The following is a 14,539-nucleotide window of genomic DNA, read 5'->3' as shown; positions in this document are numbered from 1 at the left end:
ACCTTGAACTCAGTGGTGGAATCCGATTGAGATAAGATGTACCTGTGAGACGTTATTCACTGCGTGGTGCATTACGACTGTTGTAACATGTCCATTAAAGGGGTGCACATGGCAAGCAACACAACTCAGGGTAGGCTGTGCATTTTAAAATAAGGCTTGATTGGTATTAAGGGTGTGCCAAGAACATTTCTTCTTCACCATAAGACCAATAAAGAACATTTGAAATTCACCAAACAAGGCAACAATTGTTTCCAGTTAGTTCAGACTGTAGCATTGCTTTTCTTATTTGAAAGGAGAGGAACTGGTGGTGGTCTTCAGCGGCTGTAGTCCATCACTTCCAGGTTTAATGTGTTGTGTGTTCACAGATGTTGTACTGCTGCCATGCTTTTTGAGTTACCGTCGCCTTCCGGTCAACTTAAACGGGTCTGGTCCGGCTATTCTCCCCTGATTTCTCCCCTGAAGACCGTTGTACGTGAAAATCCGAGGACATCTCGGAAGAGTTTCTGAGACACTCAAACCCTACCAAAAATCCTTGCAAAGTCAAAGTGACTTAAGCCGTGTTTCCACTTCATGGCAAGGCTCTGCTTTGCACCACTCATTTTGAGGAAGAGGTATTTATTTATTGTTTTTCAATCCAGTACCCTACCAGCATGAAATGCTGTGACACCATCTACAACTGGTAACACGCTGCGTTACAAAGGAACGTATTGTCCTGTGATGCATTGGTGCATTTCTCTGACCAATAATTGGTCTGCAGTGTTTTAACTTCACCCCCAAAAACATACAATATCATGTGCTTTCCTTAACTTTTACACGTCGAAAAAGATAAAAAAAAAAAATCAAGTTCAGTATAGCTGCATGCCGTACCATCTATTGAAAATGTGGTATTACAGTAGATTCTGACGTCTGGCATTAACAAGTGAACTTCTTGTCCAGGTGCAACTGCACCTAATAAAGTGGCCACTGGATGTGTAAATTGTGGTTTCCGTGAATCTAAATATAAGTTGGACCTTACAGCCTCCTGTAAACGTTCATGTGTGCTGTTAAGCTATAAAAGCAGAGCTGCAGCAGCCCATGCTGTGTGTTGTGAGCAGCCCTCTGCCTGCTATAAGTAGCTCAGGGATCAATCACGCTCCTCTGGCTGAGTCCTCCCCTGGGCAGCAGACACTAGCCCTCACAAATGGGCTCAACACGTTTCCCTGAGAGCCCTTTTTGGAGGCTTATCGTGTGTTATTTATTCATTTGAATGGTACCCAAGTACTTTGGGGCATTGGGAAGTGGTGCTGTCATTTTGGGAGACAGCCTGCTATGAAGACGATGTTAAAATGTTTGCATGTGTGCTCCAGTTGTGAAAGTGGGGGCCAATTGTTGGCATTGATGGTGGTCATTTTAATGAAATTTGTGTTTTATTTCTACTGTTCAGAATAAAATGCCAACCTATTTTTGTCACATGTGTGTGCACTAGGATGACTCTACATTAAGCATTTCAACATGTTACAAAGTTTCATTTCTTTCAAACAAAAATAAAATAAATATATACATAAATACAAAAATACAACATCAATCAATTATAGAAACATCCACACACCGACCCATGCTTTTGTAAAACTCTTACCATGTGGGAAGTAGGAGTTTTGATGTTGTTTATACCTATGGCAGAAATAGTTTGCTTCTAAAATGTTGATGCTTTGATAGAATGTATTCAGTATATACTACTTCAGACTTCAAGTAAGCATTTTAAAAACACCATTTTTAAAACATCTGTTGGAAAAACCGTGTTCCACCAAAAGTGTGTATTACTACATACTTGTGCTATAATGCAACTGTAACTACAGCAAACGATGAAGTCACGGTGTGTTTAGCTAATTTAGCTAGATACCTAGATATGACGTACAGGACCAACCCTGACGTCTGTGTATCTCCTTTAAGGACAAAGGCTGCTTCAGCCATAATGTTATTGTTCCCATTCTGTGACCGGTCAACACTAGAGAGGGTCACACTCTCCGGCTGCAGAGGGCACCCCCAGCCACGGGCAAGGAGGCCCGAGGTCGATCGAGATGAGAGGATTCTAATCTTCAACTATCTGAGGAGATGGGATGCTTCTTCACCATTCTGCTCGGTGGGCTCAGGCAGACAACCCTGCGGGACGAGCGAGGACTTCAGAGGCTTCATACAAGATGTCTTCCTAACCTCTCCCATCACGGGGGGAGACCTGGATGCGCCACTTGGAATACGCAGTTTTGTCTGGCACTACTCTCAAGCAGCAGAAGGAATGCAGGCGGATGAGCCTCCGTTTCACTGGGGGGATCAACTACAGTGCTCACTTGATGAGCCACACAAAAGCAGAGCAATTGGGGGGTTTAAATATGGCGCTCTGATGAAGAAGAGTTTGAGCCAATCAGCACCTCAGTGCTAATCTACAGTATCAGGATGCCTTTACACACCACACACTCTTTGTCATAAAGAGAGGAGGAGAACGAGTCAGAAAGACTGAAGGACACGTTCTTCCAGCTCCCGTACAAAGATGAACTTTGAATTGATTTTATATCTTGGATGTTTACAGATGTACAATTAATGACTGTCTTTATATTTCCAATGACCAGACATGTGTTGAATAGTGGTGATTAATATATTTTTGCCGGATCAGATTACACTTTCGCACTAAACAGAATTAATTCATTAATATTATCAGATTGAATAATAAGATATTTATACTATTATCACAGATAATGTTAATATCTTTAATCGTCCAGCAATCAGGCTTAACAACACTACTCTTTAATGTATTATCCATGCACAGAAAGACCTACAATGATGTTTCAAGTACTGGATTAATTTCAGTTTTGGCCCAAAACTAATATTTATAATATTTCATATAACAATTATCTAGCATATTTGATCCTCAAATTAGAGAAGTATAATTTAAAGAATGAAATTAACTAATGATAAATGATAAAATATATTAGTTTACAACAAATATTTAGCTATTGTGCACCTGTGTTTTATGTGTGTTCATTATTATGCTTTTTACAAAAGATGATCAAACACTGATGAGAGATGATTTTCCCTATTATGATTGGCTGTATCAATCATTGTGATTGAATGTTTCAATCTTATTTTACTTTGTGATGTAATTAATGTAAGGTGAGACCACACTCAAATCTAGAGACGCCTATTGAGTTAAGTATTGACCAAATTATTATTAGACTAATGTTTATAGGTTATCATAAATGATAAAAAAAGAGAGGAAATAATTGACCTAGACACCTAGATATGACGTACAGGACCAACCCTGACGTCTGTTTATCTCCTTTAAGGACACAGGCTGCTTCAGCCATAATGTTATTGTTCCCATTCTGTGACCGGTCAACACTAGGTCACAGATGGTCTGTTGTTGTGGGTGCACTGGGACACTTCCTTCTTTGTTGTTTGTGGACTCCAAGGTATGACATCTTCGAGGCCATAAGTGACGGACGCAAGTGACTCAGTGTGCCCAACTGTCTAAAGCTATCTTATCAAAATATGTTGATTACTCTCTGTGAAACCAGTTAAATGGGCTAACGAGAGAGAGGCGCTCCAGAATTGACGTGGCAACCACCCGTGCAGTCAGACCGTGACTGCTGTGACTTGTGATGTGAATCCTCCGGCCGAAACTCCAAATAAACCTCCAGTGTTTGACATCGAAGCTCCTGCTCTACCGTGTCATCTTCCTGAGTCGGTGACTCCCACTGCATTGCTACTAGGGGTGTTGAAAATAATCGTTTCTACGATGCATTGCGATGCGGACGATTCGGTCTCGATGCAGTGACGGAAGATAATCGGTTATCGAGTAGTAACGTTGCTTCCTGATTTTCCGGCCGCGGCTTTACTATAACGTTTTTTCTGTCACTTTAATATTAAATCGGTCGGTCACGCAGAGATCAGGGAACATACGTGGCACAGCAACACCGAACACGGAGCAGTCTGCTTTATCCACCAACACAAGAACACCAGTCCAGAACCAACAGCAGAAGGACCCGCTCTGAATCACTCTGTGTCGCTGCGGCTCAGAGACACAGACAGGGATTTATGTTTTTCAAAAATAATCGCGTTACAATCATGTCAGGTTTTTGGTGGATTTAATTAAGTCTTGGATTGCAAAGTATGAATGTCCTCTAGCAATTTTCAGACGATATATACGTGTGTAAAGTTTGTGAAGGCAGGAGGAAAAAAGCTTCCGCGATCACCGTCTCCTCCGTTCCTCCAAGCCCCGCCCCCTCCCTGAAAATAATGAGTGACATGCTGATAGTGACCCGATAGACACTTTTTATTCACTTAATCACTGAGATATAATGAAGCTAATTTAATCTCATACATTCATGGGATTTATGTAACAGTAAAACAGAGAATGTAAGTGTGCACCCACATGCAGTATTTTTGTTTGTATATGCTGTTGTAAATACTCCTGTTGTCTGCTGTGTTCAGACTCAAGTCCTGTGTGTGATGCCTCATTCAGGACATTCAGTGTCCTTTCTTAACAGAAGACCACGGTCTGCAGAAGCATTAGCTTTTTGTTTTTGAGGATGGAACAACTTCACACACGGAGGCTAGACCTATACAATTAATTTATTTTGGTTTATAAATTAATGTCAAGACATTTATGCTATTGATTTCTGAAGCACTTTCTAAATAATAAAAAGAGAGTTCATATGTATTTACTGCATGTATGCATTGATGAAAAATAAGCCATGTGCAGTAATATAGAAAATTGAGGATGCAACGCATTGGTATGAATCGCGATGCACCGGGATATCGAACCGAATCGAATCGTTGACAGGATAATTGTAATCGAATCGAATCGTGAGACCAGTGAAGATGCACAGCCCTAATTGCTACACAGAAGTCTCCCTTACATGGTGTACTGAGGGTAAAGAGTTTTTTCAAAACCATCCTTTTGAAAACAAATATTTTTGTGAATGAGTGGTTCTCCCACATCCCCAAAAAAACATCAAGTTGAATTAGGAAGCCAAACTCCCATGTGCTCTCTAAGCTGCCAAAGTACATGACTGTGATTTCAGTAGGCAGTTCGGTGGAGAGATTCAAAGGGGTATGGATGTAGGAAAAGAGCATGGATCACAGTTAAAAGCTTTTACGGAATAGATCAAACTGAGAGACACTTACACCACATCTCCTGCGTAATGGCGGATGCGGAAGTCGCGGTCAAACTCCAAACTCTTGTCCGTGGGTGAGAGCTGCAAAGAGACAGACAAAGAGAGTGAGTCAGCTATTATAAAACATCTCAGAATAAAGTATGAAAAAAGCAAAGAGATACTGTATATTTAACAACACTTTTCACTTGTTCTGCTTTTTCAAAAAACGTTCCTCCTTTGCCTGATGTTGTCTTGTACTGATCACTTCGAACTGAATAATGTCCAACCATGAATGTCATTTATAATAAATAAATAAATATGACGCATCTTCCAGCAAACTTCCTTTTACTGTATGATTAATAAAGGACGAGAAACCACATCTGGTTTCTAAATGTTGACCATTAAAGTTACGTCAATAGTATTGTTTATGTGCTGTAGATAAAAAGGTACTTCCATACTTCGACAGATCTATGAATAATTTACACAAGTTTCCAAAGTATTACCTTAGAGCCTGCGAATGCTGTTTTGACCTTTCTTGTATGAATGTTATGATTATGCATAACATCTTATTTAAAGGGGACCTATCATGCAAAATGCACTCTTGTACATCTTTTATACATGAATATGTGTCCCCGGTGTTCCAGGGAACTCAGCAAGTGTCAGAAAACACAACCCTCTTTTTTCCTCCATACCCAAATCCAGTGGCGAACCGTGTCTATCACAACTGGACCTTCTGTAGACACACACACCCCGCCGCGGCATTATAATGTCCGTCTTTTCACTGAATTGTCGTCTTGAAAAGGGTACTCACAACAATTCCGCAACAATTTAATCTTCACCTGTTGCACTTGTCATTTCAACGTTAAAAACAATAAAACGGCATGAATTGCTTCATCGCATTTATCTGATCCTCTGTCTCGAGCCAGTTAACTAGCGGGCCTTCTAGAGTACCCTGGAACCGAGTGAAACTCGGAAAGAATACGCCCATTGGCTACAAATCAATATATGATTGGTTGATCAAACTGTCAGTCCAAACGTACGCTCTCATTCAGTGCAACGGCCAGGGCATTCGATCAAGGATGTAGAATACCTTGGTTGAGAGTAATATAATAGCTATCTATATGGCGCGGCCTTGGTTGAAGGATATTCTATCCAGAGACCCAGAACAAGATCTGATTAGTTGCTTTCTTTTCTAACACAAAAATACTGAAATGCGTAGTGCATGGTCCGAGAAGGACAAACAAATCAACGTAACACTGTAATATTACAGATCAACAACACAGATACGATTCTCATTTAATATACATTTTATTTATATAATTAAATCGATTTTTTGTTTGTTTTATCTGAGTGTTCCAGGGTATTCTCTGAATACCTTGAAGGCCCTGACGGTTCGCCAATCGCCACTGCCCAAATCTCTAAAAAAAAAAGAAAGGGGCTGTAACGGATCGGATACAGACTGATCCAGATTTGAATTATTTTCTACGTCACAGAAGTGGTGCTCCGCTTATTGGTCAATTCTCCACCTATCAGGGGAATGTGGGGTTGGGCCACGGCCGGCCATTGCGCTGGAGATGCTGTAGTACATATGCCAGGCCTGTAAGTGGCGCTGTAGTCTGCCACAAAAGCAGCGAAGAAGACTTCCCGCGCATGGTTGTCATGGTTGCCCTTCTGTTTATTCTCCGCTCTGGCTCTTTTTCTCCCTCCCCGAGGCAAGCGTTTGCTCCCGCTGCTGTAATTCAATGCAATCCCTCCCTCGCTGTAATTCTCTCCGGTAGTCCACCAGCAGATGACAAACACCCTCCTCTCCGGCTCTTCCAAGGAACGAGGGGACCGTGCGGGAGAGTTTCAGTTAGATTTTTTTTCGCCGGTCAACATGTCCGTTAAAGTTTAAATATTCCGGACAAAATTAGAAAAGTGCCGGTCAAAGGTCTTCTTTGTTATTTATTGAGCTTTAAAACAAATGAATAACGACTCTATATAATAATATAAGAATAAAACACGGAGGACGGAGATCTCTTTTTCTCCCCCTCTTCTCCCCGCTGCAGCCCAGCAGCTGATCTCAGAGCACGCTCCCCTCTCCTGCAGGGGGGCGTGGTGCAGCTCACAGAATCAGCCCCCTGCAAAAACAGGGCTGGAAAGAGCAAATAGAGAGAAATGAGGCATGGCTAAAATGCAGGATCTGTTTGGTATTTTGAAAAAGAAAAACTATTTATATACTTTATATAGGTATGGCCCTACAATATATAGCATGATATGGCCCCTTTAAGGTATTATTAAGGTAGGGTTAATGTTGCTCTCAAAGTGCACCAGATTGATGCTTTTAACTTCAATATTTAAAAAAAAAAAAAAAAATCTTCCCGGGGGAGCATGCCCCCGGACCCCCCTAGAGGAGACGACGACCCCCCTAAAGGATGTTTGGTCCACCCCCCACTTGTAAAAAAATAGCACTTTACCCCTGCACCCCCCCCAACAACTCCTGGGCTAAGCCCCGATCTCCTACAATCCTAAATCCGCCTCTGGGATCCAGTACTCTCATAACAATCCCAATGAGAGAGACGTGATTAGCATATCATAGCACCAGTAGCGTGGCGAAAAAATTAGGGGAAGCCAATAATACGTCCTTTCTTTTGGGTCGGGGGTGTGGTGGTCAATGTAATAACGTAACCAGATGAGTGATTACAGCACCCGGTATCATTTTACACACATTTGTATCATACAGATGCAGGACTTACACACGCCTGTTATCTAACCGACAGGTCCGCACGCACTCTCCAGCCGAACCTCTAATAAGCATTCATTCACAAACTAAATCAGGAGACCTTTAACGTTTTACGTTCGATTCGCTCCTTTTTTCCTCGCTGTACACAGCTCCAGTTTGGGCATTGGCCTGTCATCAGATTGTATTTGTTGTTGCTGCTGTAGCGGAAGTTTAGTACAATTATTTTTGAGTAAATACTCCAAATCTCCACCCTCCATAATTGCACTTGCTTCAGTTGCTTGCTACTTTCTAACGGCGGTGAGAGTGGTGCAGTGACGCTATCTATCTAGTTCTATCGATTAGATTTATAATTCGAAAATTATAAAGGTAGGGTAGATATGTGGATATTATCCGACTGAACAAAACTTGCATTTATCTAACAGGTTCGTTTTCCACTGACCTTATTTCGAGCTATCTTCCTAAATCCTATTCAGAAATCCCATTGCTAACTACAATCCGAAAAAAACAGGGGAAGCCTGGCTTCCCTTGGCCTCCGGGAGAAAACGCCACTGCATAGCAGAGGGCAGCAGCAAGATAAAACTCATTTTAACAAGGAGGAGAAAAAGACTGATATCCGAAGGGTAATACAGATAAAGGAGTGGTTCAACATAATTAGCATAGAGACTGGAAGTGGTGGCAAACAGCTAGCCTGTGTCTAGCTACTAACTTGACAATTTAACATAGTGTATCTAGTTGGTAAAGATAATTGAAATTGTTTCCTGATGAACAACAATTTGTCCATCCGGTCATCATTTCTGAGCCAGCTATAGCACAGAAAGCTATACGAAGGTTTTGTCTCTGAACAGACAGAGTGACATCGAACCTGGCAACCTCAGTGCAACGAAACAGACCTGTAATGCTGTGAGGTGCTGGTAGGGTCAGGTTTTTTTACTTTAAAACAAAGCTAGGCTAGTTTTTCCCTAGTCTCAAGTGTTTATGCTAAGCTAGTCTCCCCACATCTTGTATTTAGCTCCAAGCTTGAACAAACATTTTCAGAATGATTTCTCCAATGCTACAGCAGACAATAGTGACCATACGAGTTTTGAAACAGTTTGTTTGGATTTGTTCTTGTTTCAACCATGACAATACCATAGCTACAATAAGAAATCCTGACCTTAAACCCATCCAACATCCTTTGGATAACACCCTATTTATTTTGTTTGGCTACATTTAAGAAAACCTCATGAACAGTCTTCCTAGATATTTAGAGGCCGGAATTACAGCAGAATAATGATCAAGGTTTTAGAACAAGACGTTACTACAATAACATAATGTTGAAATGTGTTGGTGTCCACATACATTTGGCCACAGAGTATTGCATCAAGCCGAAAAACTGTTGAAGAAAAAAAAAAAAAGCCAACAATCAAAACTTTAACAGCAACATTCCTCTCCACCTAAATGCTATTTCCATCAGCCATCACAGTACGTTTGCTCTCTCTTTTGGTTGAAATATTGAGTGACTCATCGGAGGACTCTAAGACAAATAGAGTGACAGAAGGAACAATTCTGCATAAGAGGAAATATGGCAAACATAATAAAAGCCTCCTAGAAACAGACAGATTTACATCGGAGAGCTAAATCAATCAGTCAGCCTTGATTCAGATCCAAAGCCTGGATCCAAACCACACCGGGCCACTGTGGCAGATCCAAGAGAATACAATAAATATGTACCTTTCTGGAAGTCTAGAAACCTACTGAAGCATTGAAGTGCTTCCAGTAATATTCCCTGACGTTTTTCCATCAGATATGTGCAAACATAACGAGAAAATGTTATTTGTGAGATTATAAATAATGTTATAATTTAGCTTTAGAGATAATGACAGGGATAATGTCTCAACACTCAAGATTTGTATTTCCAGCCTGTATGGAGATCTGACTGTGGCAAGATTAGGGAAATAACTAAAGTGGAAATTAAGAACACAATCACATTTTCAGAGGATAACTATGACTCACACTTGCAGCAAAACAAATACATGAATGCACACAAACAAACACAGAGCGAGACAAACAGATGCACCGTCAGACAGACAGCCTGCATCTGCTGGAAGCCACACACACACACACACACACACACACACACACACACACACACACACACACACACACACACACACACACACACACACACACACACACACACACACACACACACACACACACACACACACACACAACACACACACACACACACACACACACACACACACACACACACACACACACACACACACACACACACACACACACACACACACACACACACACACACACACACCACACACACACACACACACACACACACACACACACACACACACACACACACACACACACACACACACACACACACACACACACACACACACACACACACACACACACACACACACACACACACATCTTGGCAGCTTTAATGTTAGCACCTCCTCTGTGTTTGGGATTCAGCCTAGTGTTAAGTCCAAGGGTGTGATGGAGATGGTGGTGTGTGTGTGTGTGTGTGTGTGTGTGTGTGTGTGTGTGTGTGTGTGTGTGTGTGTGTGTGTGTGTGTGTGTGTGTGTGTTGGAGGGAGGGCACACTAATAGAAACAGAACAAGGTTAGAATGAATGAGAAAGGGAGGGAAATAAGGATGTGATGGAGATGGTGGTGTGTGTGTGTGTGTGTGTGTGTGTGTGTGTGTGTGTGTGTGTGTGTGTGTGTGTGTGTGTGTGTGTGTGTTGGAGGGAGGGCACACTAATAGAAACAGAACAAGGTTAGAATGAATGAGAAAGGGAGGGAAATAAGGATGTGCCTGCCAACAGACAGAGACACTTGTACAACAATTGCATTACAATTTAGGATCAATAATTGATCAATAAACGTATACCAATATTTATCAAGCTTATTTATATAAGAGAATGTATTCCTCACAGATATTATAGTACACAGCATGGACACATGTATTCCAGATTTGACTGGTTAATGTTTATTAATCTCAGAAATGTAAAAGAATGTCAATAAACATGTTCTTTATTAATTTAAAAAAGACAGAACTTGATTTGTAACCAGCCTCTTAAATAAGTTGCTTTTTCAGTTTTTTTTAATCATTGTTGGTTTCTGGCTGTTTGGTGGACAAATCAAGTAATGTTTTAGACTCTCTTAAATCCTATAGATAGATTGATTGATAATCGATTACATTTTCAACTAATCATTCAAGAAATATGGCAGTAAATGCCTTTCTTAGTCGTACTTGGAGATGTCCTGCTCTTCTCTGTTTAATATCATATTTAACTGAATATCCTATATTTTATGGCTGACAAACAAGACATCATCGTAGACTTTGAAAAACTCAGTTGGACTAATTTCATAGCTTCACATTACTGAAAGTCAAATCAACAGAATACTTAAGGAAGTAGAAATACATTTAAGGCACAATGACCAAGTCAGAAAAAGGGTAAGGTGACACATTTGGAAAAAGGGAATTGGCTTGAGTAGAATATGTAGTTACAAAACAAGGGCAAGGGTGTTAGTTTTAATGAATATAATAAAGACAAAGGCAAGACCGAGCAGAGGGTGGAGATAGGAACATATGATTTAGAGATTTGCAGAGAACAATCAGGAAGACAATTGTGAAGAGAGGGAGAAGGCGAGAGACTGACGAGAGAAATGAACAGAAGGTGATGATAACATACTTCTGTGCATTTTCACCTTCAGCTTTCAGTACTGTGACCTGTCTTAAGATGACATTTGCAGATAAAAAGCAGGCTTCCACAGCCACTACCCACTTTAACTATAGTAATTGAAGCACAGGACACACTCTGCTTTGATTATTCTTTTGTTCAAGCAATAGCTGCGTGTTCAGGACATGTGTGGCCATGAAGTTCTACAAAAGCTGCAGCAGTGGCCAAGTACACAACTCACTTATTGAATAAAAAACCTTCAAACATTTGTAAGTAACTGAAGGCTAAAATACCCACAGTTCAATGTCAAATCGCCTTTGTTGGCTGAGAAGCAGAACACGACAGTGGCAGCCAGGTGTAACCTCCACTTCAAATACCGTATGAACATCATGATTCAAATGTTTAAAGAACAAATATCTGAATAAAAAGTAGATATGATTCAAAGGTAAACTTGCGAGATTCTGAAATTGAGGTGAGGGGATCAGCGGATCAGTCCACTGGAAGCTGTACAGTGGTCTGACGTTTTTTAACAATAGTTGTCTGAATATTAACACCAGCAAAGAGAGCACAGAAACCAGGGGACGGGAACACTTCATATTAGCAATTGTGGAGGTTGTTTGCATTGAAACCACCAAATCTCTAAAAACATTTCTGAAGAAATTGGATGAGCTGGCGGCCCATGTACTGGGACTTGGGTCCCAAGCACAGGACCTAGCTTTGAATGCAGCCTGGGATCATGTGCCGCATGTCGTCCTCTCTGTCTCTCCGTTTCAATTCTGTCTCCACAATAAAAGGCACTGGTTGCCCAAATAATTCTTTAAAAAGAATAATCATTTTTGGAAAAACCTCCTCATTTGTTAGGTCAATTATGTATTGGATTAGGGAAAAATCTATCTGGTTATTTTGTCTAGAGGGTTTCTCAACTGAAAAACTAGAACAATGGTGTAGTTCTTTTAAAAAATCACAACAGAAGTGTTCATTTGTGAAGATTATATTGCTGAACAAAATGTCTTGTTTGTCACATTTTCTACAATAATCCAAAATCTATCTGAAAAGTCCCATCGGCTTTTTGTTAAAGAGGCCCTATTGTGTTTTTTGGGCTTTCCTGTATTGTGTTGAATAGGTTTCTTTGCTCTTAAATGTTCTAGCTAGCGCTTCTATTAGCTAGCACTTCTATTAGCTAGCGCTTCTATTAGCTAGCGCGTCTATTAGCTAGCGCTCCAACGCGCTTCTCTGATCTCTGAGGGGTTGACCAATCACAGGGCTAGCCAGCTAACCAATCAGAGCAGACTGGGCTCTGGTTTCAGACAGAGGGTGAAAAGAGGTGCTGCATCACATGGAGTATGATAAACAATAAAGCACTGAACATTGAAGCATGTAAACATTTCACAGTAGAGGCACAAAACACAAATACCGACCTGAAAATGAGCTGAATATGTCTTCTTTAAGAGAATCACCGTGAAGCAAATGTACGGATTAGCCTAACACAATATATCATCCCTGCATCGCTTTATTACACCATGAACTAGGCCTTGTATTTGACTGTTTAGTGTACCACTCAATTTCTAATTTCCAATGTGTGAAGACAGCTTTACAGGACACACAAAACTGTCTCTGACACTTCAGCTGTCCCTCCAGACAGAATCAAACATGTTACTTTGTAGACTTCTCACTGGTGGATGAAATGGTTGTATATTGTATTATTTAGACACTCCAACATACAGTGGGGAAAAAAAGTATTTAGTCAGCCACCAATTGTGCAAGTTCTCCCACTTAAAAAGATGAGAGGCCTGTAATTTTCATCCTAGGTACACTTCAACTATGAGAGACAGAATGAGAAAGAAAAAAAAATCCAGAAAATGACATTGTAGGATTTTTAATGAATGAATTGGTAAATTCCTCTGTAAAATAAGTATTTGGTCACCTACAAACAAACAAGATTTCTGGCTCTCACAGACCTGTAACTTCTTCTTTAAGAGCCTCCTCTGTCCTCCACTTGTTAACTGTATTAATGGCACCTGTTTGAACTCGTTATCAGTATAAAAGACACCAGTCCACAACCTCAAACAGTCACACTCCAAACTCCACTATGGCCAAGACCAAAGAGCTGTCAAAGGACACCAGAAACAAAATGGTAGACCTGCACCAGGCTGGGAAGACTGAATCTGCAATAGGTAAGCAGCTTGGTGTGAAGAAATCAACTGTGGGAGCAATTATTAGAAAATGGAAGACATACAAGACCACTGATAATCTCCCTCGATCTGGGGCTCCACGCAAGATCTCACCCCGTGGGGTCAAAATGATCACAAGAACGGTGAGCAAAAATCCCAGAACCACACGGGGGGACCGAGTCAATGACCTGCAGAGAGCTGGGACCAAAGTAACAAAGGCTACCATCAGTAACACACTACGCCGCCAGGGACTCAAATCCTGCAGTGCCAGACGTGTCCCCCTGCTTAAGCCAGTACATGTCCAGGCCCGTCTGAAGTTTGCTAGAGAGCATTTAGATGATCCAGAAGAGGATTGGGAGAATGTCATATGGTCAGATGAAACCAAAATAGAACTTTTTGGTAAAAACTCAACTAGACGTGTTTGGAGGAGAAAGAATGCTGAGTTGCATCCAAAGAACACCATACCTACTGTGAAACATGGGGGTGGAAACATCATGCTTTGGGGCTGTTTTTCTGCAAAGGGACCAGGACGACTGATCCGTGTAAAGGAAAGAATGAATGGGGCCATGTATCGTGAGATTTTGAGTGACAACCTCCTTCCATCAGCAAGGGCATTGAAGATGAAACGTGGCTGGGTCTTTCAGCATGACAATGATCCCAAACACACCGCCCGAGCAACAAAGGAGTGGCTTCGTAAGAAGCATTTCAAGGTCCTGGAGTGGCCTAGCCAGTCTCCAGATCTCAACCCCATAGAAAATCTTTGGAGGGAGTTGAAAGTCCGTGTTGCCCAGCGACAGCCCCAAAACATCACTGCTCGAGA

At 41.2% G+C, this 14,539-nt stretch overlaps 1 protein-coding gene across 1 annotated transcript in view; it reads right to left on the bottom strand.

The window, feature by feature from the left end:
- The window catches only part of myo1d (myosin 1D), a 126,520-nt gene that overhangs the window by 66,417 nt on the left and 45,564 nt on the right, over positions 1 to 14,539 (bottom strand). The window contains exon 14 of the mRNA XM_034107571.2: positions 5,161 to 5,231. Coding sequence (XP_033963462.1) covers positions 5,161 to 5,231 — 71 coding nt within the window. The remainder of the gene's footprint in view (positions 1 to 5,160; positions 5,232 to 14,539) is intronic.

Source organism: Pseudochaenichthys georgianus, chromosome 19 (genome assembly GCF_902827115.2).
Source record: "Pseudochaenichthys georgianus chromosome 19, fPseGeo1.2, whole genome shotgun sequence".
NCBI lineage: Eukaryota > Metazoa > Chordata > Actinopteri > Perciformes > Channichthyidae > Pseudochaenichthys > Pseudochaenichthys georgianus.
The sequence above is the reverse complement of the archived record's forward strand: the minus strand, read 5'-3'. Positions and strand labels throughout refer to the sequence as shown.